Raw genomic sequence first — 26328 nt, 5'->3', positions numbered from 1 at the left:
GAGGGCAAGGCACACAGGTGTTCATTATGCAAAAATGGCAGCAGTCCAACCAGCAGCACGCTGCAACAGTGGGTCACTGACTAGTGAAGTCACGGGTGGCATTTTTCTGGGTCTGGACAAAGAGTAGATGCTCCTTATTGCTCACCTCTTATCATCTGCCTGAACATTTGTAAGGGATGTGTCTTCTTTACAGCAAAGCTTCAGTTTCACCAACATGAAGGAGGAATATTCTATGCCACTTAAATGATGCATTGAATATTGGCAGTAGCCTGTTTGCCATCATCATTGGCATGATTTGCATTGGCATTGTGAAAAAAAGCTTCAAAAAGAAATTGGAAAAAGAGCTTTCCCATAGCATCAGCTTCTGACACAATATAGAGTAAATTGTTCCTAAAATGAAACAAACTTCTTTTCAAAGTGTCTGAAAAATTCTAATGTCAGAGAGAAATTGATCTTTAATTTAATTCTGGTTTGCCTCTGACGAATTTGTGCATCAACAATTTGATGAAGGTTATTAATGCGCCTTCTCTGATCGGTAAGACTAGCGTTGAATATTTCGTACAATTGCTGGAAAGACACTTGTATATTTATCAGAACTGCTATGGCAACTTGAAGGTCAGACGTATGGAAACGTATGGTTTCTGAACTGGTGCATGCCTGTGACTAGGGGTGGCACGGTTCATGAAAAAAATCCGAACCGTTTGGTTCGCTTGTCTCGGTTCGGAGCGCGTGTGTGTAGTCTCATGCCCTGTATGTGACCTCAGATAGCGTGTTTCCCTTTCGCGCAAAAGAAGAGGTGACTGGTTTGGAGTATAAGTCAGGCAAGAAAACGGGTCAGGGGTGAAAAAGGTGGGAAGGGTGCTCGAGAGGCGATGTGGCCTCTGATGGGGCCGCGAGGTGGGAGGACCCCCCAGAATAAATATTAGGCCTCATTAGGGAACATGCTGTGACTTAACTTATTTATTCTTCAGGCATGTGATTGGCCAAGGACAAAAAAGAAGGAAGGAACTCAACATCCCTCCACGTGCGCTGAAACAAAATGCACACCATAACATACGCAAAAAATACATTATGACCATTATTTCAATTATTTCATTCTGACCGACAATTTAGATTTCAAATTTAAAATCTAAACATTTGACTAGTAACAGAAACCATGTTAAATTAAATGGATTGATAAATGTGGAAAGCTGTAACAAGTAGCATTCCCTTACTATTTTTACATCTGCAATAATTTTATTTTGCCATAATCTGACCATCAGTCGTAAGGCCATACAATTTTAAGGTGGCCTTGGAATAGGGTGGACCTAAATGCCTACATATAATTTAAAATGAATTAATTTTTCAACATAGTACTGGTTAAATCAATTACATTATGGTTTTTGAGTCATGGGTTGAATAATTTTCAGATAAGCAAAAAAGTGATGTGGGAAAATAAAATAAGAACAAATCAAGAAATTACAAGCATATAAAATAGAAAAGAACAAAGTTACAAATAAAGTAAGATCTAACAGTATTGATTAGGTAGAGAAACAGTATCAAATTAACATAACACTGTTTTCATTCTATAAATTAAATATAATTGATCTTTTTTAAAGCTATAAAGGTGATTTTCCTTTTGTCTTCTGTAGTTTGATTAACGTAGTGACACAAACATAAGCATTTCTTATAAGAGGAACTGTCCCTTTAACACCGGTGGAGAAGTGTGATCTATACACTAACACATATAATCAACTGCTCACGTAAAATAAACGACTGTTTTTATGAGAATAACTTGCAGAGACTGTGGTATTACAATATAGTTTGTGCGTATATCTCCTGTCAAGCCCAAAAAGATTATGGGCCCTATCTTGCAGCCATCGCAATTGACTTTGTCAGTGACGCATGTATCATTCGTATTTTGCACCGGCGCACAGCGGGTTTTTCCCTCCACAGATGCACGTCGGCAAACTAGGGAATGAACTTGCGCTCCCTGGGCGGTTCAGCGCAAAAAAGGAGGTGTGTTCTGGCGCAAACCATCCCTGGTGCTATTTTGCCGTTTCAAAAAACAATTGCGCCACTGACCAGAAAAAAAAAGTTTAAAGTCAGTGGCGCATTGCGCGTGGTTCAATATGCTATTTTAAGGGCGCATGCTTGACCATAATTTATAGCGTGCACAATGCGCATACACTTTGCTTATCTAATCTACACAGATGCAACAGTTATTTTTGCAAATCATAAATTGTTACACAAAAAAATATTAATACACGAGATAAGGGAAATCATAGTGGTGAGCATTGTGCTGATAGTTTTTATTTATTGTGTGGCTGCGTTAAAAAATTCTCATGCAAATAACGATAAAAATATTTTCATAAGTTTGTTGTGTGGCTGTATTACGTTTATTTTATGTAAATAATAATTCAAATATTTTCATAAGAAACCTTAATGTATATGAACTTGATTTGTAAGAGTACTTTGGGTTGGACCTTGGTTGCGTTTCTTAGGTCCGATTTCAAAGCCCCCAAACCCTTTCAGCGGTGAGGGTGGACGCAGCGATGTCCTCTGCTGGCGTCAGGTCATGTGTAGGCAGATCCACCTCCCGTTACATGGCGTGCCCGATTTATGCTGGCAAGCTTGGAATTTACAAGAACGTCGGTCTCCTCGGCTGTGAACCGCTCCTGGCGTGCGCCTGGTAAATCCGTCATAATAGCAACCCGCCATGGAACTTGCGCCCTTGCGTTTAAAGGGAATGTTGGATAGCGTTCTGATTGGTTTATTTGACGTTACGCCCAAACCACACCTATGAATAATGAACCTACTTCAGACCAACCCCTTATTGATTTGAGCCCGGCGCAAGAGTTATTTCTCCCGCCGGGAAAATAGCAACAGCGCCCAAGATCTGCCCACAAACTCACTTGCGCGTTGCGCTTCGCACTTGCGTTTCAGATCGTTAAAATAGGGCCCTATGTGTTTGCGTGATTTTTGAAACGCGCGTTTCAGTGCGTGGGCTTTGGAGTTTGTGCGCGTATGCGCACTGAAAACAGTTCACTTTAGCATCTTTGTCGCTCAAATAGTCTAAAATCGCTTAAATGTTACAGTAAACGATAAACTTTCTTATTAACAGTGTTATTAACAGTATGTCAGTATGTTCTTATTACAGCATTTCATGCAATATTTAGCAGTTTCACCATATTTACATTTAAGTACTTACAGCCGTAGACTAGTAAACCAATGTGACTTACAAGCGATGAGTATGTCCATAATTAGTTCCAATCCATTCCAACAAAAAATCTTTCAGGTCACTTTGCAGTGTCAGTCTGTGTAGATGTGTTGTTTTAATTGATTGAGGCATTAGAATTCTACAATGATAGTTTTACAGCGTTTTGTGATGACTTTACGTCCCGAAGGCAGTCGCTCTACGCATCTTCAACAAGCGTGTATGACGAAGAACACAGAAATGCGGATGACATCACAGTAGCGCGAGAGCCGTTCGAAAGCAGACTTCCTTATGACTTCTCGGTTCACTCTCGTGATACTTTGATGTCACCTGCTTGCCTGTCGGTTTTTGCAGCGCAGCACGAACTCAACCTAATGTCTGGTGTACATGTTGGATGACGGCGAAGGGCGCGTCAACAAACAACGCGCGCATATCCCCCCCCAAAAATGTTTTCTCATCGAATCTACACGATTCACGTGGGTCACCTTTTTTGGCTTCAAAGGTGAGGGATTCTCATGCCTGATAAGTACTGCAGGTTATGTTACGTGTAGAAATGGCAAGTGGGAGAGAAAAGGAAGTCTGCCCGGAGTTGGAGGATGCGCCAGCGTCGTATAAAGTTGGTGTGTGGAAACATTTTTTATTTCATGTTACCTATAAGACAGCAAAAATAAAACAATAGATAGAACTGCAGTCTATGGGTTGAATGTGTTCGAACAGCCCCAGGAGATCGCCTTCTCTCCGACCATTTATGTAATCTGAGGTACTGAACACTGTTTTACGTCTTTTCGTATTCAGCGCTATTTTTAGCCTTTCATTGATAAAGCGAAAGTGGCTGATTCCGCGTAGTTTCATTTTGCTAGCGTGTAAAAGTTGCGCAATCTTATTTCAGAAATTGCCCCTCAAAGTAATCAGGACAGAAGTGGTCAAAAGTGGACAAAAGAGACGGATGTAAATATTACAGGTGTTAAAGTTATGTTTCTCTCTCGTCCACATATACTCTCTGCAGTATTTAAGCAGCCTCTCAGTGATAAATCTAAGAGCTACTGAAGTTGGCATTTTGATAAAATCTTGTGTGCTAAAAATGCACATAAAATTCATGTAGATGGCAATACACATTCTCTTTTTTGCCAAATAAATGAAAAGCATGTTGAAATCATTAATGTCTTCCCTCTTGCTCTATTAAAATCTCACCTGGCTTTCCTCAGAGATGGTCCCAATAATGTGCTTAAAGTCAAATTCAGTTTGTGCATGATTACATGATATACCTTTTTTTAATACTGTATCCTAAATTATGGATAATTAAAACATTAATAAGATAATACATTTCTGAAGTGTTAAAAATTAAAAGAAAAAAATAACAACAAGAACCGTACTGAACCGAGACCATAGAACCGTGATACGAACCGAACCGAGGGTTTTGTGAACCGTGCCACCTCTACCTGTGACGTAAATGCGTATGCGCCGAGAGCCACAGTGAGCAGACTTTTGCGTTTTTACCCTTTAAACGGGAACACAACGGTAGATCGTTTTTAGGATTTTCACTCTGGAGGGTGGTTTCCCTTTTTGCCCCAAAATGCCATCGGCGTGTAAACGAAAGGCACATCTGATAAAATGTTTTTACGTTTTCTCCCTCGAGCGTTCTCGTTTAAACAGGCACTGAAACATTAAAGTGTGACAAACATGCAAAAAATAAAATAAAAAACAGCAAGGGGGCCAACACTTTTTCACACCACTGGCTTTGCTTAAATAGTACTAAATTGCAAACAAACCTACAAACAACAAATTTTAACAGTATTACTAATGTACATCTTATAAGTAAAGAAACAAATATGCAACAATACCATGTATTCTTTACATTTCATATTTTTAGTTTTCCTCTACTGTCTGTACTAACATGTATTTCCTGTAAAGATGCTATGCAATAATGCAATTACTGTAAAATTGAAATCAATTGAGAAACTGTCAGTTACATCACAGTTAAGAATGTATTTGCACATTCCTTAGTAGTAAGTCTATAGACAATAAATCTTTTCAATTGCTACATCTATGCTGATACAGTTCTCTGCCAAGTTTGCACTCCACCCATTGTTTGTTTTGGGGTGTCCTCCTCCGAGTTGTCACAAGTAGGCGGAATGTTTGTTAATTTGAATTCAGGGCTAGACTAGGCAAAAACTACCTGGACATCTTGTAGAATCAAAGATTCACAATATTTGAGTGGTGTTTTAGTTAAATAGTATTGGTTACGATGAGCCTAGGACCAGCACAACTTTAAGAACGAGCAAGTGTTATTTGTCTTCTGCCAGCCAAGCACAAGAGCGCAGGGTAGCACTGTTCATTTAATGCAAGGTTAGGCAGCCTGATGTGATGAATGGACTGTCGACAGGAGAATAAGACCATGCACTCAATCAGTGAGGACAACAGCGTTTTGTCTCGTTTTTGGCGTGCCTCAATAATTACATGACAAATCAGTGCAAAATAGAATGCTAAATCCCATTCTTGATTAGCTTTAGTATTTTCTTATAAAAAATACAAGGGCATAATAAATCTGGAAATTTGTTGAACCCAATAAAAAAACTGTAAGACAGTTGTTTGATGGTATATTTTAGCAGAAATTGTCGGTAGCACAGATGTTTCTCCTTTTACTTGCATTATGGGATTTTGATCTCTTACAATTTTTAGTGGCCGCAATGAAGTCATAAGCAGCATAACTGTCAGCTTTTTCAGGGGTAAGTAATTGTGTACTACCATTAAACAAAGAAACAGTATATTGACATTACAAGTAGTTTTAACTTATATTGTGCATGTTATATTGGTGAATGCCGAAAACAATTATGTTATGTTTTGGGAAATTATAAAGGGCTGCTGAATGCATAATGGGGTGTACACTTTAAACACAAATTCAACAATTTGCACGAGTAGATTGCATTCAAAGTCAATGCAAAGACACGTCTTCTGTGCAAGTTGAAAAAAATTCAACCAGAGTGAAAAATTTGCTTGACCCAACGTTAAATCCAGTGAGTAATATTGAGCGAGGAATGCGAGGCAATACACGTTTGATGTGTACACCCCACTCGTCTGCAATCTAAACAGCTTTCTACAAGGAAATCATTTTAATGTACTAAACATTGCTATCATAATATTTGTTTATGCTTGTGGAAGAGCGCAAGTGTCTGTAAATGTACAGTGTTATTGTCAGTATTTTTGGTGTAAGTGTAAGTTTGGTGTATGAAGCAGTTTGGTAGCAGTGCTCTTCAATGTCCCCCTCTCCATTATGTTTCTTATCCTTAGCTTCACTTTGCGTGTGTTTAAGGTAACTTTATCATTTAAAGTTTGTGACTATCGAATGCTATAACATTTTGGTTGTGTTAACGTGCTGTTAACAGCTGTTGCTTTGAGGGCCTTAACTCAGGCTCGTTTTAAATAACTTTTGGCGTGTTGAATTTTTTGGAGAAACAACTTAATCTATCGTTCAGGTTCATTTTTGATGCTTCCCGATCTCCATAAGAGCAAATCACAGTGATGCGGCATCAAACTGGGCCTGTTGATATAAAAGATTGCCATCTTTTATATTGATGTTGTTATTAAGCTTATTTCAAAATCATCAATATTTAAGTAGTGTAATATTATTATGTAGTAGTAATGTTTTTTTTAGAGCCACTGAAGCAGCATCTGAGATCTAACCTCATACACTGCTAGTTAACAAGTTGTAAGCTTTTGTCTTACAATTTTTCTATACATATTCCTCTCTTTTTCTCTCTCCTTGTCTTTTTAACTCTGGCTAAGTCTCCTTGCATTACTGACACACAACAACCACATCTGAACCATAAAGGAGGAGATGGCCTAGTTGCATTGAATACAGGATAGCATTCATATAGATTATCCTGGAAAGGTGATGTCTCCGACTGCGGCCATAATTCGTGCAAAGCGTCATGGGGCGTAGGAATAGTGTGGATATATTTTAAAGCTTTTGTCTTACCTGCAGACCAGAATAATTCCTGCCTCTTAAAACGTTTTCTAATTTGTAACTTTTCTAATAATGTTAATAGAGTAATGATTTGACAAAGATGGAATACTTTGGTGTTTTAGTATTTTGTATTTTTACCAAATTATGCAAAATTTTATAAAGAATCTGTTTTTATTGCAGAAGATTTGTTTGGTTTTGTTGTTGTGATTATTACTATAAGTAGGTACACAATAAATGAACAGAAAATGTAAGTTTTTTTTATTACATTACAAAGTCCAGGTAATGAGCTACCAGTATATTTTTTGTTATTTTGCTAATTTACTTAACATTTGCAGTTTTATACTGTATACCATTAAACAATTGAAGCGTCCTGGGGTCTCATTCATAAAGCGTGCAGAAAATGTGGCTGGAAATGCATATGCCATTTTACACGCAAAGGTTGTGATCTACAACCCCAAATCAGAAAAAGTTGGGACACTGTAGAAATTTTGAGTAAAAAAGGATTGGAATAATTGACTAATCTCATAAACTTAAATTTTATTTACAATAGAATAGAAATAACATATCAAATGTTGAAAGTGAGACATTTTGAAATGTCATGCCAAATATTGGCTCATTTTGGATTTCATGAGAGCTACACATTCCAAAAAAAGTTGGGACAAGTAGCAATAAGAGGCCAGAAAATTTAAATGTACATATAAGCAACAGCTTAAGGACTAATTTGCAACGTATAAGGTCAATTGGCAACATGATTGGGTATAAAAAAGCCTGTCAGAGTGGCAGTGTCTGTCAGAAGTCAAGATGGGCAGAGAATCACCAATTCCCCCCCAATGCTGCGGCGAAAAATAGTTTTCTGAGTTTCTCAGAGAAAAATTGCAAAGAGTTTGAAGTTATCATCATCTACAGTGCATAATATCATCCAAAGATTCAGAGAATCTGGAACAATCTCTGTGCGTAAGGGCTAAAACACTATAGGTCAAAAAAGAAGGCTATATCCAAACATGATCCAGAAGCGCAGGCGTTTTCTCTTGGCCAAGGCTCATTTAAAATGGACTTTGGCAAAGTGGAAAACTGTTCTGTGGTCAGACGAATCAAAATTTGAAGTTCTTTTTGGAAACCTGGGACGCCATTTCATCCGGACTAAAGAGGACAAGGACAAGCCAAGTTGTTATTAGCGCTCAGTGTCACCCACAGAAAACATTTGCCGCATCATAAAGAGGAAGATGCGACAAAGAAGACCTAAGACAGTTGAGCAACTAGAATCCTGTTTAGACGAGAATGGGACAACATTCCTATTAGTAACATTGGTCATCGTCCAGCTGTTCCTTATATGTACATTTAACTTTTCTGGCCTTTTATTGCTACCTGTCCCAACTTTTTTTGGAATGTGTAGCTCTCATGAAATCTAAAAGGAGCCAATATTTGGCATGACATTTCAAAATGTCTCACTTTCTACATTTGATATGTTATATATATTCTATTGTAAATAAAATTTAAGTTTATGAGATTTGTAAATTATTCCATTCCTTTTTTTACTCACAATTTCTACAGTGTCCCAACTTTTTCTGATTTGGGGTTGTATAAAAAAAACTTGACAGGAGAATGTGCGCTCCTATACGTAACTCTGAGCCATGCGTACACACATTCTGAAGACAATGGGAATTGGCGACACAGATGGTGATTTCTTGAACTTAGGTGAGACTAAAGTAACATGAAAGTACATGTCAGATGAACGATGCCACACACAAATTTATTTCAATAATACGTTAGATCCACATTACCATGAAGAATACATCCAGCATTGTTATTTGCACTTGTACTGAGTTTTATATAGGCAATTACTACATCTTGTAAAATCCAATCTTAAATCAAAAATAATATTGTCTCACCATCACATTATCCACTACGGGAGCACAGGAGGAGATGGCCTAGTTGCATTGAATACGGGATAGCATTCATATAGATTATCCTGGAGAGGTGATGTCTCCGAGCCCCAATGTCTTAGTACTGGGATACCTCAAGGCTCAGTGCTCGGACCACTGCTTTTCGATATACAGGACATTCCTGGGTTCTGTCATTCAGAAACATTGCTTTGCTATGCAGATGACAAATAAATATTTAAAATTATTTTTTATTTAAGATTGGATTTAACAAGATGTAGTATTGGCTTACATGAAACTCAGGACAAGAACAAATAACAATGCTGGATGTATTCTTCATGGTAATGTGGACCTAACGTATAAGTGAAATTAAATTTGTGTGTGGCATCTATACTAATAATCGTTCATCTGACATGTTTAATCAACTCAAATTTACAAGTCATTTTAACATATTATTTATCTTGACAGGAGATGAGTTGCTACAGATTATAAATATAGTTGAAATATGTCAACTTCATTTATAAGTTATAACAACTCATCTCTAGTTGACATGACTTGTAAATTAAACAAAAAAATTAAGGCAGCAGTGTAGTCTTAAAGTGGTCTCGTAATGTCCAACGTTCATGTACAAATCCAATGTGTGAAAATCTGTACCATATCAAATTGCATAGCATCATATTTTTTAATATAAATGACATCGTGAATGACATCTAAATCAGACCGCAGGGCATCTTAAAAAGGTGAATTGCATCATATTGAATCGGTAACTGCTTCACACGTATCTTAAATGTATTGAATTGCTATGCTTTGAGATGCGTATCGCATCAGACTCAGTTATGGAGATGCACAGCCCTTATGTACATAAAATAAATTCAGAAAATCATCTGAGATGAATATTTGCAGTGCTTAGTTATATAAAAATTTCAAATTACTGTTTTCAGATGCCCATCGACGGATTGTCTAACTTCTATTCTTAACAACGTTTTAATGTGTGTGGTTCTATAAGTGCATATAAACTGTATAAAAACAACATATGGCATCACTTCACTCACGTGTAAACAATGTAGTCGCGTCACACGCGTGAAAAACAATGGTGTCGCGTCACTTGAGTGTAAACAATAGCGCAATGTATGTAATCTTATTACAGCACACACTTAAAATATCCTGTAGTGTTTAAAACAGCCTAAGCTGCCATCAAGATGATACAACATGATAGCGAATGTAACTGAGAATTACTGTCTAAACACAGGCCATGTAGAGAATTACATGCCATGTGTGGAAGTCATAAGCACATTACATGATCGCAAATGTAAATGAAAATAAATGACTTATATGTCAGAAATGATATCCCTCCAGTCTTGATGCAGCAGGAGTTCCATAGCTTTTCTTAGGTGAATATGAATTCTTCCTTACTTTTCCTCACTGTCCAGACATAACTGAAGATCTTCCCTGTGTGTGTGTGTGTATATATAACGTTTATCATTCAAACACATATTAAAGCCTTTATCTGATAAAACTTTATGCTTTGTTTGTCAATGTTTGGACTAGTTGCCAATTCATTTCCAAAAGAATAGTGGGTACAGCCTACTTTTAGTTTGTTTAAAAATAGACATTTCAGGCTTTCTTTAGATGTATGCATCATGTTTGTGTGACAAATATTCAAAGAGTTTAAATAGATTTTTGAAACGTGTTTTGAGAGACAGTTGGGGAGACAGAGACGTCTGTAAGCGCACCCTGTTTATTTTCTTTATTTGACAAAAACACAGATTTGTTGTTATTGTGAATGTACACAAATAAAAGTAGACCCTTCACAGTTGCAAATGATGTAAAACACGTAAGTGTATGATTATTAATTATGGAGTATTTTAAGTTGATTTCCCTTTGATGAGGAGAAAGTACGTCAAAACACGTAACCGTGTTTTTGGACCCCTGGGAGGTAAACTCTCGGACAATCGCTAGCCTACTCTCTATGTCCTCGTTAGAATAGTCCAGACTATGGTGTTCATAACGAAACTGACATAAAAAATATGCAATCACCTACTTCAATAATATAATATCATATAATAATATATATAAGTCTGTTAGTAGTTTCCTGTTAGGAATATTAAAATGATTCATTTTTATTATGCACTTTGTAGAGCATGCTCGTGCTGCTGGATAAGAGGGTGTATATATCAGACGCGTGCACTAAAGGGGCAGAAAACATTTGTTTTATTTTAGTGATAACACAGCTAAATCATGCTGTGATTTTGGCAAAATGCTAACAATCAGTCTGTTGTAAACATACAGTAAATGCCCTGTCCGTGTGTAATGCAGTGTGATTATACTGCTTAAGGATTCTGCCAACGAAGTCCATTTATTGACTGGAGGCATACTTACGAACAAACAGTTAGATGCCAGTCTCATTAATATGCGGATCAGCATTCATGAGGTTATTTGCATTGACTATTTATGGTTAGAATTGGGTGTGTACAGGGCGGGATATGAGGCTGATTCATTCGCACACTTGCAGGTGATCAGTGATTTATAAACGGAACATTGCTTACAGGTGTGCGTATGCACCGGTTTTATACATCTGAATATTTTTTGGCATACGCCATCTTTGGCTTTTGGCTGCACAAAAACCTTTAGTAAGGATCCTACGCACAGTTTATAAAGGAGACCCCAGTATTTTTACTGTAGATACAACATTAAATTAAAGCTGCAAGCAGCGATGGAAGGGCCCTCGCAAGTATGAGCACCGCCACCCGATGGCCTTAGGAAAAACTGTGAACAGTGGGGAAATGAATTTTAGTGTGCAAATATATGTGGATAGTTTAATTAGACTGACCAAATATGATGTTGATATTGTTAAATCTCTTAGAGCAGTGAATCAGGGTTTCCTGCTGCATCTAGGTGGCGCTATGACTGTATCTGTATTTTGCTATGTTTTTGGTTTCAAGCCGGGCCCCTTATTATCCATGTGAAGTATTGGGCAGGTCGGACATTGTATGCCTGAATTACAACAACTTCCAGTTTCATGGTGAAAAATCTAACTTTGCCAGACCGCCACGGACACACCTTTCAACGAAAAGTCAAGATCTTTACAATTTATCATCTCAAATCAGATCAGTCTGACCAAATATGATGATGATTTTATTAAATCTCTAAGAACAGTAAATCATGGCGTAAAACATGGCATTTCCTGCTGCATCTAGGTGGCGCTATGACTGAAGCTGAATTTTGGCATGGAAATGTGTTTAGGCCAGGACTCTTATCAAACGTGTGAAGCGTGGGTCAGATTGAACATTGCATGCCTGAGTTAGAACAACATCTTGTTTCATGGCGAAAACGCAGAAATTTGTCAGGTCGCCACAGACACACCCTCCAACGAAAAGTCAAAAGCTCCGCAATTTAACATCGCAAAGGCGTTTAGATGATAATGACCAAATATGATGACGATCTGATAAAATCTCTAGGAGGAGTTTGTTAAAGTATGAAGCCTGGAAATGCCAAAATTTGCACAGAAATCACAGTGAAAATTCAAAATGGCCGACTTCCTGTGGGTTTTAGAGCGTGGTTCCAAGGGACTTTTTTGTAGATCTTGAGGTGATAGATGACCCTACCAAATTTCGTATCTGTACGTTTTTCGTAGTGGGAGGGTTGTTATTTTGAAATTTTGCAGGTGGCGCTATCGAGCCATTTCTACACGCCCACTTCTGACACCTATACCACATGTACATTTTCGTCACTTCTGACGCGTGTGCAAAGTCTCATGAGTTTTCGAGCATGTTTAGGCCCTCAAAAATGCGATTCATTTTGGAGAAGAAAAAGCAGAAAAAACTGAGCAAAAACAATAGGGCTTTGCACCCACGGTGCAGGCCATTCTGGCCTGCTCCTCATTGCTCGGGCCATAATAACAGATAATAGCCTGTTTTACTATACATACATACTAGGGATGCACCAAATATTCGGCCACCGAAAATTTTGGGCCGAAAATGGCCCAAATATAAAACGGCTGAAATACTTTTATCACCAAAAAATGTGCACGAATGGTCAAATATTCGATCTGCAATAATAATTAGAATTGAAAAAAAAAATGATATTCAAATGTTTTTAATGTCCACCGCAGCATTACGGCTACTGCTCAATTAATCCTTTTTCACTTTACCTGTACGGTCTTTTACAGACTTTAATGTAAAATATACATGAAAATTAATATGTATGTATTCCTGATTGTTTTGGTAATTCAGATTGCAGACTAATTTAAGTGTTTAGAGTTTTAATGCCGGGTGTTAGACGTGCTTCTCCGCCGCCGCATCAGAGTGCATCATGAGAGATTTGTTAGCTTCCTTATATAGCCTAGTTTATTTTGTTGTTAAAACGACACAAGACACGCATGGAAAGCGAAACGGAAAACATTTATTTCATCTGTGGATATGGTTATAACGAACCCAATAACTGCAAATGCCGTAACAGCAAACAAAAGCTCAGTTTTGTGAATTGTTGTTAAATTAAGCTCGTAACTTTGCACCCTCAGCAATAATGTATCATGCCAGCTTGCGTTATTTGTAACAAAATATTAAATTCATATATATTTGTTAGATCCGTTTGTTGTTCTCACTGGATAACCACAGAGTAGAGTTTTTTCTGCAGCTGGCATTAATGAGAAAAACGGTTTCACCGGAGAAGGTAGGCTAAATAGGATTTTCTTTCTAAACAAAAACATGTGAGACTAAATAAAGAAGATATTCATTTTTGACTGAGCCTTAGATCCATGCCGTTATAACAGAAAATGTTTTGTATTTTACTATTTAAAGAACATAAAATAACATAAAATATCTATTCTTTCCCCACTATCAATTAACAGAAAATGTAGTTTTTCATTACATTAAAAAGTCAGGTTAATGAGTGCAAATACCCTTTCTGTTATTTTACATTTGCATTTTTTTTCACAGAAAACATTAACTTTCGCCGCCATTGACGAGATAACTCGTCAATTAAGAGAAAACGCTTCCCTGCCAATAACGAGAATTTCCGGCTTTCCGCAATACCGCTATTATCCACCAGGGGGCAACTTATACAACCCGGAAATAGCGCCTCACGTGAAAGAGAAAGAACTACGTGTATATTTTAAAGATCGCTCTGCATCTGATCTCTATCAAAAGTCCTTCACAAAAATGGAATCATCTCAGCTTTTTGCTCAAAATTGGGTGTTTTTGAAGAAACCTACCCATATTTGAGAGGTGATAAAAAGAGAACTAATGAAGGTAGGATGAAACGTTTTTTTTTTTGAAAGCAGAGGGTCTGTTCTTTCGTTTGATATATTGTTTGTTTATTGAGATTAGAAAATTTTCTGGAAGGCATTAAACTTTTGTGAAAATCATGAAAAATGCTGGCGCTGGCTGGCAACTTTTTTTAAAAAACGCTGGCGGGGAAAGAGTTAAGGATGCACTTTTCTATTAATTCCAAATCTCGACAAACGCCAGTCCTCCTCCTCTGCAGAATGCAATAAATCTGCTTAATTAATCACAGAACACCATTCTACGCATTGTAAACAATAATGGTGGCACTTTGAATAAACCCGGAATCCTTGTTATCCTCTTCTACTTTGTACTTTGTGATCAACAAACAAACAAAAAAAAATAGTAATTTTGATGGCATTGATAAACCTATGGTGGTTTTCTATGGCGGGGAAGAAATGAAAACCATCAAAATCGTTTAATTTTTGGTGAGATGTATCGGGCAAAGGAAAAATGCTGGTTGTTGCTTGTTCTCACACGACAACATCAAGCATCTGTCATGCTAACACATTGACCCCAGGGGATCTGATGAAAAACTTTCCATTATTTTACTTGAAGTCAACGAAAATCGAGCAGGACCAAAACATTTCACAGCTGATCGCTGTCAAAAAAGTTCAGCGACGACGTCGCAAGGATGACAGCAGCAATTCAATTCAATTCAATTCAATTTTATTTATATAGCGCTTTTCACAAAAGTCAATTGTTTCAAAGCAGCTTTACATAAATAGAAGCAGTGAAAAGCACAGAAAAACGACAGATAGCACAACAAAATACATGATAGCATGAGCAGTTAAATTGGCTGCGGCTATGACTCAATATTATAAGTGCACGTATTACTAAAGCAACGTATAGAAGAGGAAGCTAGGTAAAGCCCAAAAAGGCTGCCTCCCCGGGGTGAAAAACCCCCTAAAAGAAAAAAAAAAGAAAAAGAAAAATGACAGTGTTCTTATGACAAAGTAAGTGTTTTGATTAAAGACATTAATGTTTTTTTTATCAGTGTATACCACTAGTCAACTAAATGAATATGACATGGCAGAAAAATGCTGGCGCTGGCTGGCAACTTTTTTTTTTAAACGCTGGCGGGGAAAGAGTTAAGGATGCACTTTTCTATTACTTTTAGAAATATAGAAAAATGGTGAGGTCAAACATGGACATACTTCATTTAATAAAGAGTAACTGTGAGAGGGAAAGGGAGATAATAATGCAATATTGATTAATCCATAAAAGCTATAACAAAGCAGCAGGAACAATAATGCAGAAAAAACTTGGGAGACAAAAGAAAAATTACACTTTTTTTCAATTTTCTTTCTCTAACTTCTACTCTTTCAGTGACACACAAACATTATCTCTGTCCACTAGACAATGTAACCTTTTTTATTTAAAGATAACACAAGTGAACACAACATGAAGTTTTTAAATGAATGTTCTTATTATTAGGGGAAAACAAAACCCAAAACTGCCTGACCCTGTGTGAAAAAGTGTTTGCCCCCTAAACCGAATAATTGTTTGCAAGCAAAAGGAGACTGTGACAAAGATGGCAAAAATTACAATGGTGTTTATAAATTACCAGAAATAAAACTTAACTTCATCTTGTTCAGGCTTGATCATCAAAGTATTTTTGATCTAAGTAGTATTAAAGTACTTAGTATTAAAGTCAATTCTTCATTTTACGCTAAATCCGATATTCGCCATGTTATTCTGTAACCTTTTCTCCCTTTAATTCCAAATCTCGACAAACGCCAGTCCTCCTCCTCTGCAGAATGCAATAAATCTGCTTAATTAATCACAGAACACCATTCTACGCATTGTAAACAATAATGGTGGCACTTTGAATAAACACGGAATCCTTGTTATCCTCATCTACTTTGTACAAAATCGTATAATTTTTGGTGAGATGTATCGGGCAAAGGAAAAATGCTGGTTGTTGCTTGTTCTCACACGACAACATCAAGCATCTGTCATGCTAACACATTGACCCCAGGGGATCTGATGAAAAACTTTCCATTATTTTACTTGAAGTCAACGAAAATCGAGCAGGACCAAAACATTTCACAGCTGATCGCTGTCAAAAAAGTTCAGCGACGACGTCGCAAGGATGACAGCAGCAATGACAGTGTTCTTATGACAAAGTAAGTGTTTTGATTAAAGACATTAATGTTTTTTTATCAGTGTATACCACTAGTCAACTAAATGAATATGACATGGCAACGATGCATGCACATTTATATATTGATTCAATAGATATAAAGAATAAAAAAACATGGATTTGGTCATGGATTTATAGCATTTTGCGTAAAAAAAAACAAATATAATTTTAGCTAGCACTAGGGATGGGATGATTACCGGTTTCACGATTAACCACGGTAAAATGTCTTGACGGTTAGTAGGGATGGGCACGAGTACTCGATTGCTCGAGTACTCGAACGTGGCATCGATGATCGATCACGAAAACGATGATCATGTGGGTTTATTTATTTATTTATTGTGGATATGGCGGCATTTGGGTGTCTGGTTAGCGTTACGAGCGCATGTGGTAGTAAAGACTGGGTCTGGAGATGCGTGTTTGACGTCGTGTCGAGCTACGCAGACCGACGTATGACATCAGTAGCATTACCATGCGTGATTCAAAAACAAACAGATTCCGCGCGACCGCGCATCAGCAACCCGCCGGTCTGCGTAATGCGCGGCAGCCCGCGAGCCCGCGAAGCCGGTCACACCTCACATCACTGAGGCACTATGGTTTAAAAGGATGCCGTGATCTTCGGAAATACAGTCAGTCAGTTGCAAAATGTACAGCGCTGTCAAAAGTTCAATGGGTTATCATCTCATATTTAAACATCAAATGTCAAGAGATACCAGAGAGCCATACGAGCATTACCATTACATGTTGACTGAGGTAAGAGGACGACACGACACAGCTAAATGCTAAAATGATAGCAAAAGACTTAAAGCTGCTTAATGTTATGAAGCTTGTGCTTTGACTGGACGTGTTTAAAAGTGCGCTGTTTATGATGCACATCCACAAAGGGAGTTAAACTCTTTTTTTTAGATAACTTAGTTGAAAACTTAGTTGAAGTCTTGCATTTATGCAGATAGATGGACGTTGTGCATTTGTGTTGTATAAAGGCTTAATATTATGCAGAGTGCGTCATATAGAAAGCGCTTCGGTTTGTGTTTGTTAACCCTTTAGTTTCATTCCATCACGCAGCTTTTCCTGTTTCTGTTGAAAACATTTAATTCATTAAAACTCTAGTATGTGTTCATTGTTCTGTCATAGTTTTTTCGAAATTAAGGTTTATTTGAGTGTTTTTAATAAAAATATTTTCATTTTCACCATGACGTGTAAGCCCCGCCCCTTTGATTGCCCCGCCACCAGTTAATCGAGTACTCGTTCTTCAGACCTATGGATTAATCGAAATGAAAAAATGACATAAATGCACATCCCTAACGGTTAGTATTATCATTTAAAATTTAATTATCATTACAACCGTGTTTGATTACAGTAATTTTGAAAACTTGTGGTAAATACTGTCCAGACACAATCTGTTTGACGCAGATGCGCACATGCAACATAGTTTTTTGCACAAGAAGGCATTTAAGGGATAATGTATTGTATTCATTAACGGAAAACTTATTAGACAGATTTATTTATTTTTTTACCACAGGAATAATTTCAGGGACATGAAATATTAAATTGTGATTTTTAAAAATAAAATTTGTTCAAATGTTTTCAGTGTGTGTATCAGTTCTTTTTGAACATTTCCATCTCATTTTAACAAAACCATGATAATATTGATAACCGTGATAACTTTGGTCCGTGAAATAAATACAGTAAACAATCCGTCCCCAACTACCTGTTGTTGTTTTCTTCACCACTTGCACAAGAACAGCCTATCCATCAACCATGCGGAGAGATCTGACCCATCCCAGTCAATCAAAAAGCAATCAATCTTCCCACACTTAGAAATTCCTCACACCTGACAATCTTAATTAGCTTTGAAGATTGAAGTGTGTGCAGGACAAGTAATAATCACTGTTTGCTTGTATGTGTATTTAATGTTGGATCTACTCACAGTACAGAAGGTGCTGAGCCTTATTTTCAGGGTGAAGTCTGCAGTAAACTCCAACTCAGACACAGTCACAGTACCACAGTCAATAGTCTAGAAAGGACAAAGAAAAACATATAAAGTATAAAAGTAAAGTAATATGGTTTATTGACATGTTGGAAGCCAGGAAGAGCTTAAAGATTTAAGTAAATATTAAGCACTTCCTAGTTTCATACACAAACACCTGTTCTGTATTACAAATGGCATATATCTGTGCTTTTGCATTAAGAATTTACAGATTATTATCAAAATAGAGGAAAACAGATTTTACATCAAATAAACATTATAGGAATGTTAAAGAATGGTATAATGATTCAATGACTATGTTTAAATGTACACCAATAAGGTGTTATTTCCAATAATCAAAGTAAGGACTTTTTACATGACTGGAGCTAACCTCTTTGCTCCTGTTTACATGCAGTTTTTAATTTCTGATTATTCACTAATGATTGTGCTTATTATTCACATATAGCCCAATGCACAGGACAAATGATAAACTCACATATACTGTCCACTTTTTAAATTTACTTATTTTAAATGACAAACATGTTCTGATCAACGTATATCATTATTCGGTGTTGTGATGAAGATAGAAATATTATGACAATGCCTTTAACAGTTTTATACGGCACGGTTTTCTAACGTTATTTTTGCTGATGTCATCCTCCATCTGGACTTTTTACTTTGTTTTCAATTCAGTCAGTTTGAAAAAATCTGGCCTCACACAGATAAGATAAGGAGAATGGAAGAAGTCATTTTATTGCGCATTGCGCACAGCTGAGAATATTCAGTCATCATCACATGTTTTAGGGGTTGGCACTTCGATGACCTCATACATAAGGTCCTTTTCATGTCCTTTGCCCCTCTTTCCAATTAAAACAGTGTGTCTTGTCTCTTAGGTGTTCATTTTCCTTCATCCTTGTAACTTTTATTGACAAATACTAAAATCAGATAGAGAAAGGCGTGCAGTGGGTGTATATTAGCTTACCTGCTATATCAAGCTCCATTAACAAATTTGATGGAGTAACATAATGGAACAATGTATTACAAAACACTTATCCACATTTGACATTTGCTCTGATTTAAAAGTGAAAAATTGTCTTAAGCCATGGAAAGGATGAGGATGTTGTCATCTTTATTTTGATAACACAACATTCTATCATCTTAGAAATATTTTAAAAAATGCGACACATGCTATCTGAATCAGATGCTGAGAAGCTTATCCACGCATCTTTGACCTACTTAACTGACTACTGTAACTTATTATTCAATTCAATTCAATTTCAAATTTGTTACGGTTCACGAAGCGGTCATTGTGAAAATGCCGTGAACATATAAACAACTTCTGACTGGATTGTGCCAGAACCGCATTAAACATAAACTCTAACCACTGTTTCCTGATGTCCTCTGTGGAAGGTCATAAAGTGCTATTTTGCCCTCGCATCTAAAGAAACAGCATCTACTCGAGATATTTAATCGCTTAAACGATTAAACAAGAGTTTACAAACACACTCGAAACATGGACTCCCAACCTCCGCCATTTCCGTTCTCTTCTGCGCTCTCCACCCCCATTTTTGAGGGCGTACCCAAGCAAAGCAGAGAGGGCTGAACTATGATAATGTTGCTCTTGTCTACGTCACCAATCCCAGGAAGTAAACTGTTGCCTACAATCCGACTGTTTTTTGTAGTCCTAGAACGTTGGAGATGATAACTCACGTCATCGTTTTCTTTGAGGTATGTACTTTTTGAATATCGTTAGCATGTACTAATACACACCTACACACAAAAGGATGTTTAAAAACATGTATCTCATAATAGGTGCTCTTTAATGTTTGTTTGTTTTACAATTAGTTGTGAGAAAGAAAAAAACAAGAAAAGTATACCAACAGACACACTGATCCCTATAGGTGAATTCAGGCAACATCATTTGTCTTTGTATCTACTGCTTATAGTCAATAAAGACATTTTTGCGTGCAGAACTTGCACGTTTAAATTCAGGATTTATAAAAAGATTTCCATGAGAATTATTTTGGTCTCTTTACCTTAACAACTGCAGATTCTGAAATTACTGTCTCAGGCTTCAGCACCTCCACTACTGCCTCTGGCACCACAGCCTTCTTCATACAAGTCATCTTGAAGCCATAAACATCATCCCAAAAGGCAACGCGATCATTGTGTTTCTGAATATCCCCTACCGCTGCCAGGCTGATATTGCAGTGGTCTGGAAACACTGAGAAGAAAGAAGACAGGTTAAATAGAGACAAGAAAAAGTTGCTGGTTCGAGTCTCAAGCCCTGTAATTATGCAGCTGGTTGCCAGTAACTTACTGTAGAAGACTGAAAATGTTTCATGTTCATTTAACTTTGAACAAACTGTTGCTAGTAAATAACATAAATGTAAAATCTACAGAAAGTTACTAGCAGGTAGTTGTCTCTTTAGGCTTTCTGATCTCAAATCTTAAATAATTTCTACAATTCTTCAGCTGTGGTCCTTGGAGAGTTTATAGCTCCAGCTGTGGTCCTTGGAGTGTTTTCTTAAACTGTTCTCCCCACAATGAATTAAGACATTTGTGAAGTTGTTAATTATTTTCCTGATAATGAAAATTGAACTTTTCAATGCTTTAGCAATTTTCTTACAGCCACTTTTTAATTTGTAAGGAACAAACCCCCTTGTGGCAGGTGATAAAGGAATTTGGCATTTGTGTTACTTCATATGTATACTCCTGTGTAACAAAGTAATGGCAGGCAGTTTCATGTTAGTTACCCTGATGTATTAAATTTAAATATTAATAGGAATATGTTTAAATACATTATATTTTTTATATGGGTGCCAATAATTGTGGCCAATGTGTAATTGAGAAAAACATTTATTTCATAATGTGACACCCCCCGAATTTAATTTGTATTACCAGACTGAAAGATAAGATTTGTGGGAATTTTTTTAATAAAAGATCAAAAGGATTACCAGTGCAGATTTATTTTCACTAATTTACCATTTTTCATATTTACCAAGGGTGCCAATAATTCTGTGCATGTACTTGCACCAAATGTTTGAGCAAATTTAAACATTGAAATAAGAAAAAAATGCATAAAAGCCACATATTTTCCCCAGTTCATGAACTTTCAAAACTACATTATGGTTTAAACAATTACTTAAAAAGCTTAACAGAAGGCTGGCCATTATGTACAGTAGGGGTATTAGACCTCATTCTTCACACAAATGTCCAATAATGAGCACATCTATCATGAAATGTTAAACCACAGCCATGCTTTCACCTTCAATAATGCTTTAGTCATTTTAATGGCCTCAAAATGTGCTGATGTTAATGTTTAACATGCATGCAAGCAGACAGCTTCTGGCAAAAATTTTAAATTCTACTGATGGGCTTAATCATAAAAATTGTAAATGGGTTTATTTGATCTTAATGTCTGTTACGTTTGCCCACCGGACACAAACCCCAAGCTATAGCTCTGGGCACATGATGTTGCTAAAAAAAAATCAAATCACTAACATAGAAACAATAGTTGATAAATGTTAGGAGCATTTGTTTTGGCACACATGCATGCATATACACTGCGTTCCAAATTATTATGCACATGCCATTTTTGTTTATTTTTCCAATACAGACAATAAGTTTAGAAATTTTATTTTACCCTCAACACTTATATGACAATGTGGATGTTACTCTATTTAAATGAAATTAAAATGTTAAAAGATACTTTAATACTTTGAAAAAAATATGTTTATATGTTTATATAATACAAATATGCTGTTCAAATTTTTTAACAAGTTGTAGTTTTCCAACAATATGGGTATGAAAAAAAGATCTTTCTAAAGACAAAAAGTGTACATTATCTTAAAAAAGCTAATTATTTTCTATAACAATTTATATTTGGTGGATCTAAACAGAAATTATTGAACTATTGTAAGATTAATGAGTGATTCACAGTTCAGAAAGATTTGACTATATAAAGGCTTTTAAAATATTTTTTAGGAAAATATTAGGGAAAGGCAGCGATAAAAAGCGACCGTTAAGAAGAAAATATGTATTTAAACCTGCTGATGTGTCTGAAATCCCAAGAACCCCTTTAATACGGGATCCTTTAGTGCATAAAGCTGTATTTCTACCCCTCCCCCAAAAACAAAACTTGCAAAAATGAGCTTAGAATACCTGAAGACTATTTCACACAGTTTTATTCATTGACATGACATAATACACTGAATAATGTAGATGAATGCCATTCTGGATTGTTGGTGAATAGCCACTATATTCAAACAAGACTGTAACATTAGGAAGAGGTGGCAGAGTAATGATTTGGAATGGAATATTGGGAAGCAAAATGGTAGGTCCCTCAAGGGTCCCTGAGGGGGTTAAAAGGGCATCTAGAGGATATGCAGAGTTCATAAAAAGATGATTTTCCACAATGGAATATAAAGGGAATTATGTCTTCTGAAATAAATGTACTTTCATGGAGGATAATATACCATCCCATGTTTCAAAAAGCATCACTGACTATTTTAATTAATATGGGCATAAAATAAGAAAGAAATCAAGGTATTACCACCATCATCCTCTGACCTTAGTCCTATTTAAGAGCCTGTAAAGCATCACTATATGAAAGATCTGTGAGGTGGACAGCACTATAATTTGAAACATCAACTAAGGGAAACATCAACTGAAGCCTCCCGAGGTTGCATGTGTAGGCGCCATACGTCATCAAGACAGTCTTATTTCAGAATATTAACAATTATAAAGCTAACAATTTTTCTTAGTTAATTGTAAGTTGATGTAATATGCTGATGACTTAGCATTTAACGTGCATGTGGTTTAATGTGTTCGAACAGCCGCACGCCATCTCTCCGCCCATTTATGTAATCTGAGGTACTGAGATCAATGTTTTACATCTTTTCTGACCTCTTGCACAAACACACGGTGTACAGCGCTATTTTTAGCCTTTCATTGATAAAACTAAAGCGGCTGATCTGCGCGTCTTTGTTAGTTTCATTTTACAAGCGTGTGAAAGTTGCGCAATCTTATTTCAGCAATATAAAAGAAAGCTCTTACATATACACGGACAAAACATTGTGTAAAATGTTTACTTACAACACAAGCGGTGGACTCTGCTTTAAACCCGTCATTACTTCCGCTCATGTTAAAATGACAGGAGAGGGACTTGTCCACAGACCATCCCCTCAGTAATCTGGAAAGAAGCGGCCAAAAGTGGGCAAAAGAGACTGATTTAAATACCAGGTGTAAACATGATGTGTCTCTCTCGTCCACTTGTGATCCGATCTATGAAAACACATCTTAATACCAAGTGTAACAGCCCCTGGGATATTTTTCCTTGCGTCTATAAAAAAGGAGTGTCTAAGTTACGTTTATGGTTGCTTTTTGTATGTGATTTAAAACAGACATATCATGAAAATGTTTAACATAAATCTGTGTGCTATGACGGATCACAGGCAAAGGACACTATATATTGTTCATTTTTTTTTCATTGCTTTTGCTTTGATCTGGAAGCCTTGGCATGACATGGCCACCGTACAAGTTAAAACGCGCTCCAAATGGGGGGGCTAGTAATATTAGTAGTATTCAGTTGGTTGTCATATAGATCTTCATGCATATAGATGGGAGAAAATCCTACACAGTGTAGCTTTATCTTACTGACTATATTGGAAAAATAAACGAAAATGGCATGTTCATAATAATTTGGAACGTGGTTTATACATACTTCAAATTCTATGGCAAATTATTAATATAGGGAAGAGGAGGCAATCTTTAAACTCAAACCATTAAACATATGTTCATAAGAGTTTCCCAATTTGGAACAATATCCACTTTACTTTAAAATACTTTTTGGCATGTGAGGACAAGAGCATTAAACACTAGTTCATAAAATGATGATGTCATCAAACGTCACAACTACATGATTAAACTGCATAAAGTATCAAGCTGAAGACTCATCTTGGCTCGTTATTTGAAAATAAAATATCTTTAAAAGTTGTGACTGTTCATTTAAAAACGATCAATCCAGAATGCCGTGTTATAATTTTCTATATAAATTCCTTATATGATAAACTGTAACGGCACATGAAAATAAAAATCTGATTTTTTCCTCTCATGTATTATTATGAGTGCACCGGTGTGATTTACAAAAAATATTATTAAATAAGTCCCTAAAACTCTATAACAGAAATACTTTCTTCGACCTTTAATTAAAGGTTAACGTGTATATTTACGCTCATCTCATATAAAGTGTGTGCAATCAAAATTCTGTCTACTGGGAGGTGGGATCGTGACTGGCGAGTTGTAACTCCAAGCCATACCTTAAAAACCTTCACTGAGTCCCTGTGTGTGTCACTCAGGGTGAAAAACCTCACACACACACACACACACACACACACACACACACACACACACACACACACACCACACACACCACACACACCTGGAGTGGATTTGTCACCTCATTTTATCTGATTAGTGTAGCTATGAGTGATTGTCCTAGGAAAAGCAGGCAACTGCTGATTGGATGGTGAGCAGGACCGTCCTACACTGAAGTGGGAAGTGGAAGCCAGAGGAAAAAAACATGTGGAGAGAGAAAGGAGCTGAGGGGGCAAAGGGAGAGGCAGTGTCCCAAGATTCATAGCTTTGACATCTATGTCCTTCTCGAATGAGTGCTTATAGCCAGTTTGTCAAACACCCCCTCTGTTTTCCATGGAGGCCAACCGCTGAAGAAGTAAAGAAGGTAGTAAGTGTGAAAAAAGCATCTAGTGATGTGCGAGCGAGAGCACAAGCCATGTTTGGAATAAAACGAAAGGTAATAATAAAATATATAAAGGAGATGAATTGACCGAGCCAGTGAGAGAGAAAGAGAGCAAATGAGTAAGTGAGGGAGTGTGTATATGAGAGAGAGAGAGAGAGAGAGAGAGAGAGAAATGAGGTTATAGTGGTAGGGGTAAGTAATGTTGATCTGACACAGTGCAGAGCTGCCACTTGATAGGTCATTATATCATTCTCTTTCACACAGGTACATGACTGCAGGCTTTCTGACTGAGCTAAAACAGAACTAATTCAGTGTTATTCAAGACAGCCTGTTTATAGGTGCATCTCCTGACCTGTGCTCAATCCCATGACGTTCTAGAAATCAAGAGAGCATAACATTACCTGTCAGGATCTTTAAAATTATAATTTATCCAGTCAGCGTGCGCATGCAGCACTGCATATTCTCCTCAGCATCTGTTCACTTAAAACTCTACGGTGGACAAGAAAATGATGCAGAGGCAAAACACAGAAGTATATGCACCTTTTTACCATGAATAGAAATGGCCTCTACCTTTGGTACACTAAAGTGTTGCACAAGATGAGAGTGAAAGTAAATAACTGTTTAGTTACAGTACTTTGTCGTTAATCTATGCTGTATTGTGGAAAATCAACACAGGTAGCATAATGGTAAGTAGAGTATGAGACAGAACAAGAATTGACCAGTCTACTTTTAAAAAACTTTGGGCTTCTTATTGACAATTGGCTTCAATAAAGTGCTGCCATAACACAGTAATCCAAGCAATGATAGTGAGTAGATGTAAACAGATACATCGTACGCGAACATTTGCGCACCCCTGACAATTTCCATGATTTTCTTTTATAAATATTTAGGTGTTTGAATCAGCAATTTAATTTTGATCTATCAAATAACTGAAGGACACAGTAATATTTCAGTGGTGTAATAAGGTTTACTGGATTAACAGAAAATGTGCAAAGGTGCATAAATTTGGGCACCCCAAAAGAAAAATTGCGTGTTTCAATTAATCAGTGCTAAGTAGTTACAGGCAGGGGCATCATGCACCAATTTTTTTTAAGGGGGCACAGTGTGCAAAGCTCACAGAAATTTGTGCATACA

The 26328-nt window shown here is 36.8% G+C and overlaps 1 protein-coding gene across 1 annotated transcript in view; it reads right to left on the bottom strand.

Moving 5' to 3' along the window:
* The window catches only part of prmt3 (protein arginine methyltransferase 3), a 245211-nt gene that overhangs the window by 27823 nt on the left and 191060 nt on the right, over positions 1 to 26328 (bottom strand). The window contains exons 12-13 of the mRNA XM_065275443.1: positions 20471 to 20658; positions 18396 to 18482 (exon numbers count right to left, since the gene is read on the bottom strand). Of these exons, the coding sequence (XP_065131515.1) occupies positions 18396 to 18482; positions 20471 to 20658 (275 nt within the window). The remainder of the gene's footprint in view (positions 1 to 18395; positions 18483 to 20470; positions 20659 to 26328) is intronic.

This window comes from Paramisgurnus dabryanus, chromosome 2 (genome assembly GCF_030506205.2).
Source record: "Paramisgurnus dabryanus chromosome 2, PD_genome_1.1, whole genome shotgun sequence".
Taxonomy (NCBI): Eukaryota; Metazoa; Chordata; class Actinopteri; order Cypriniformes; family Cobitidae; genus Paramisgurnus; species Paramisgurnus dabryanus.
Note: the sequence above shows the minus strand (reverse complement) of the source record. Positions and strands in the feature narration are given on the sequence as shown.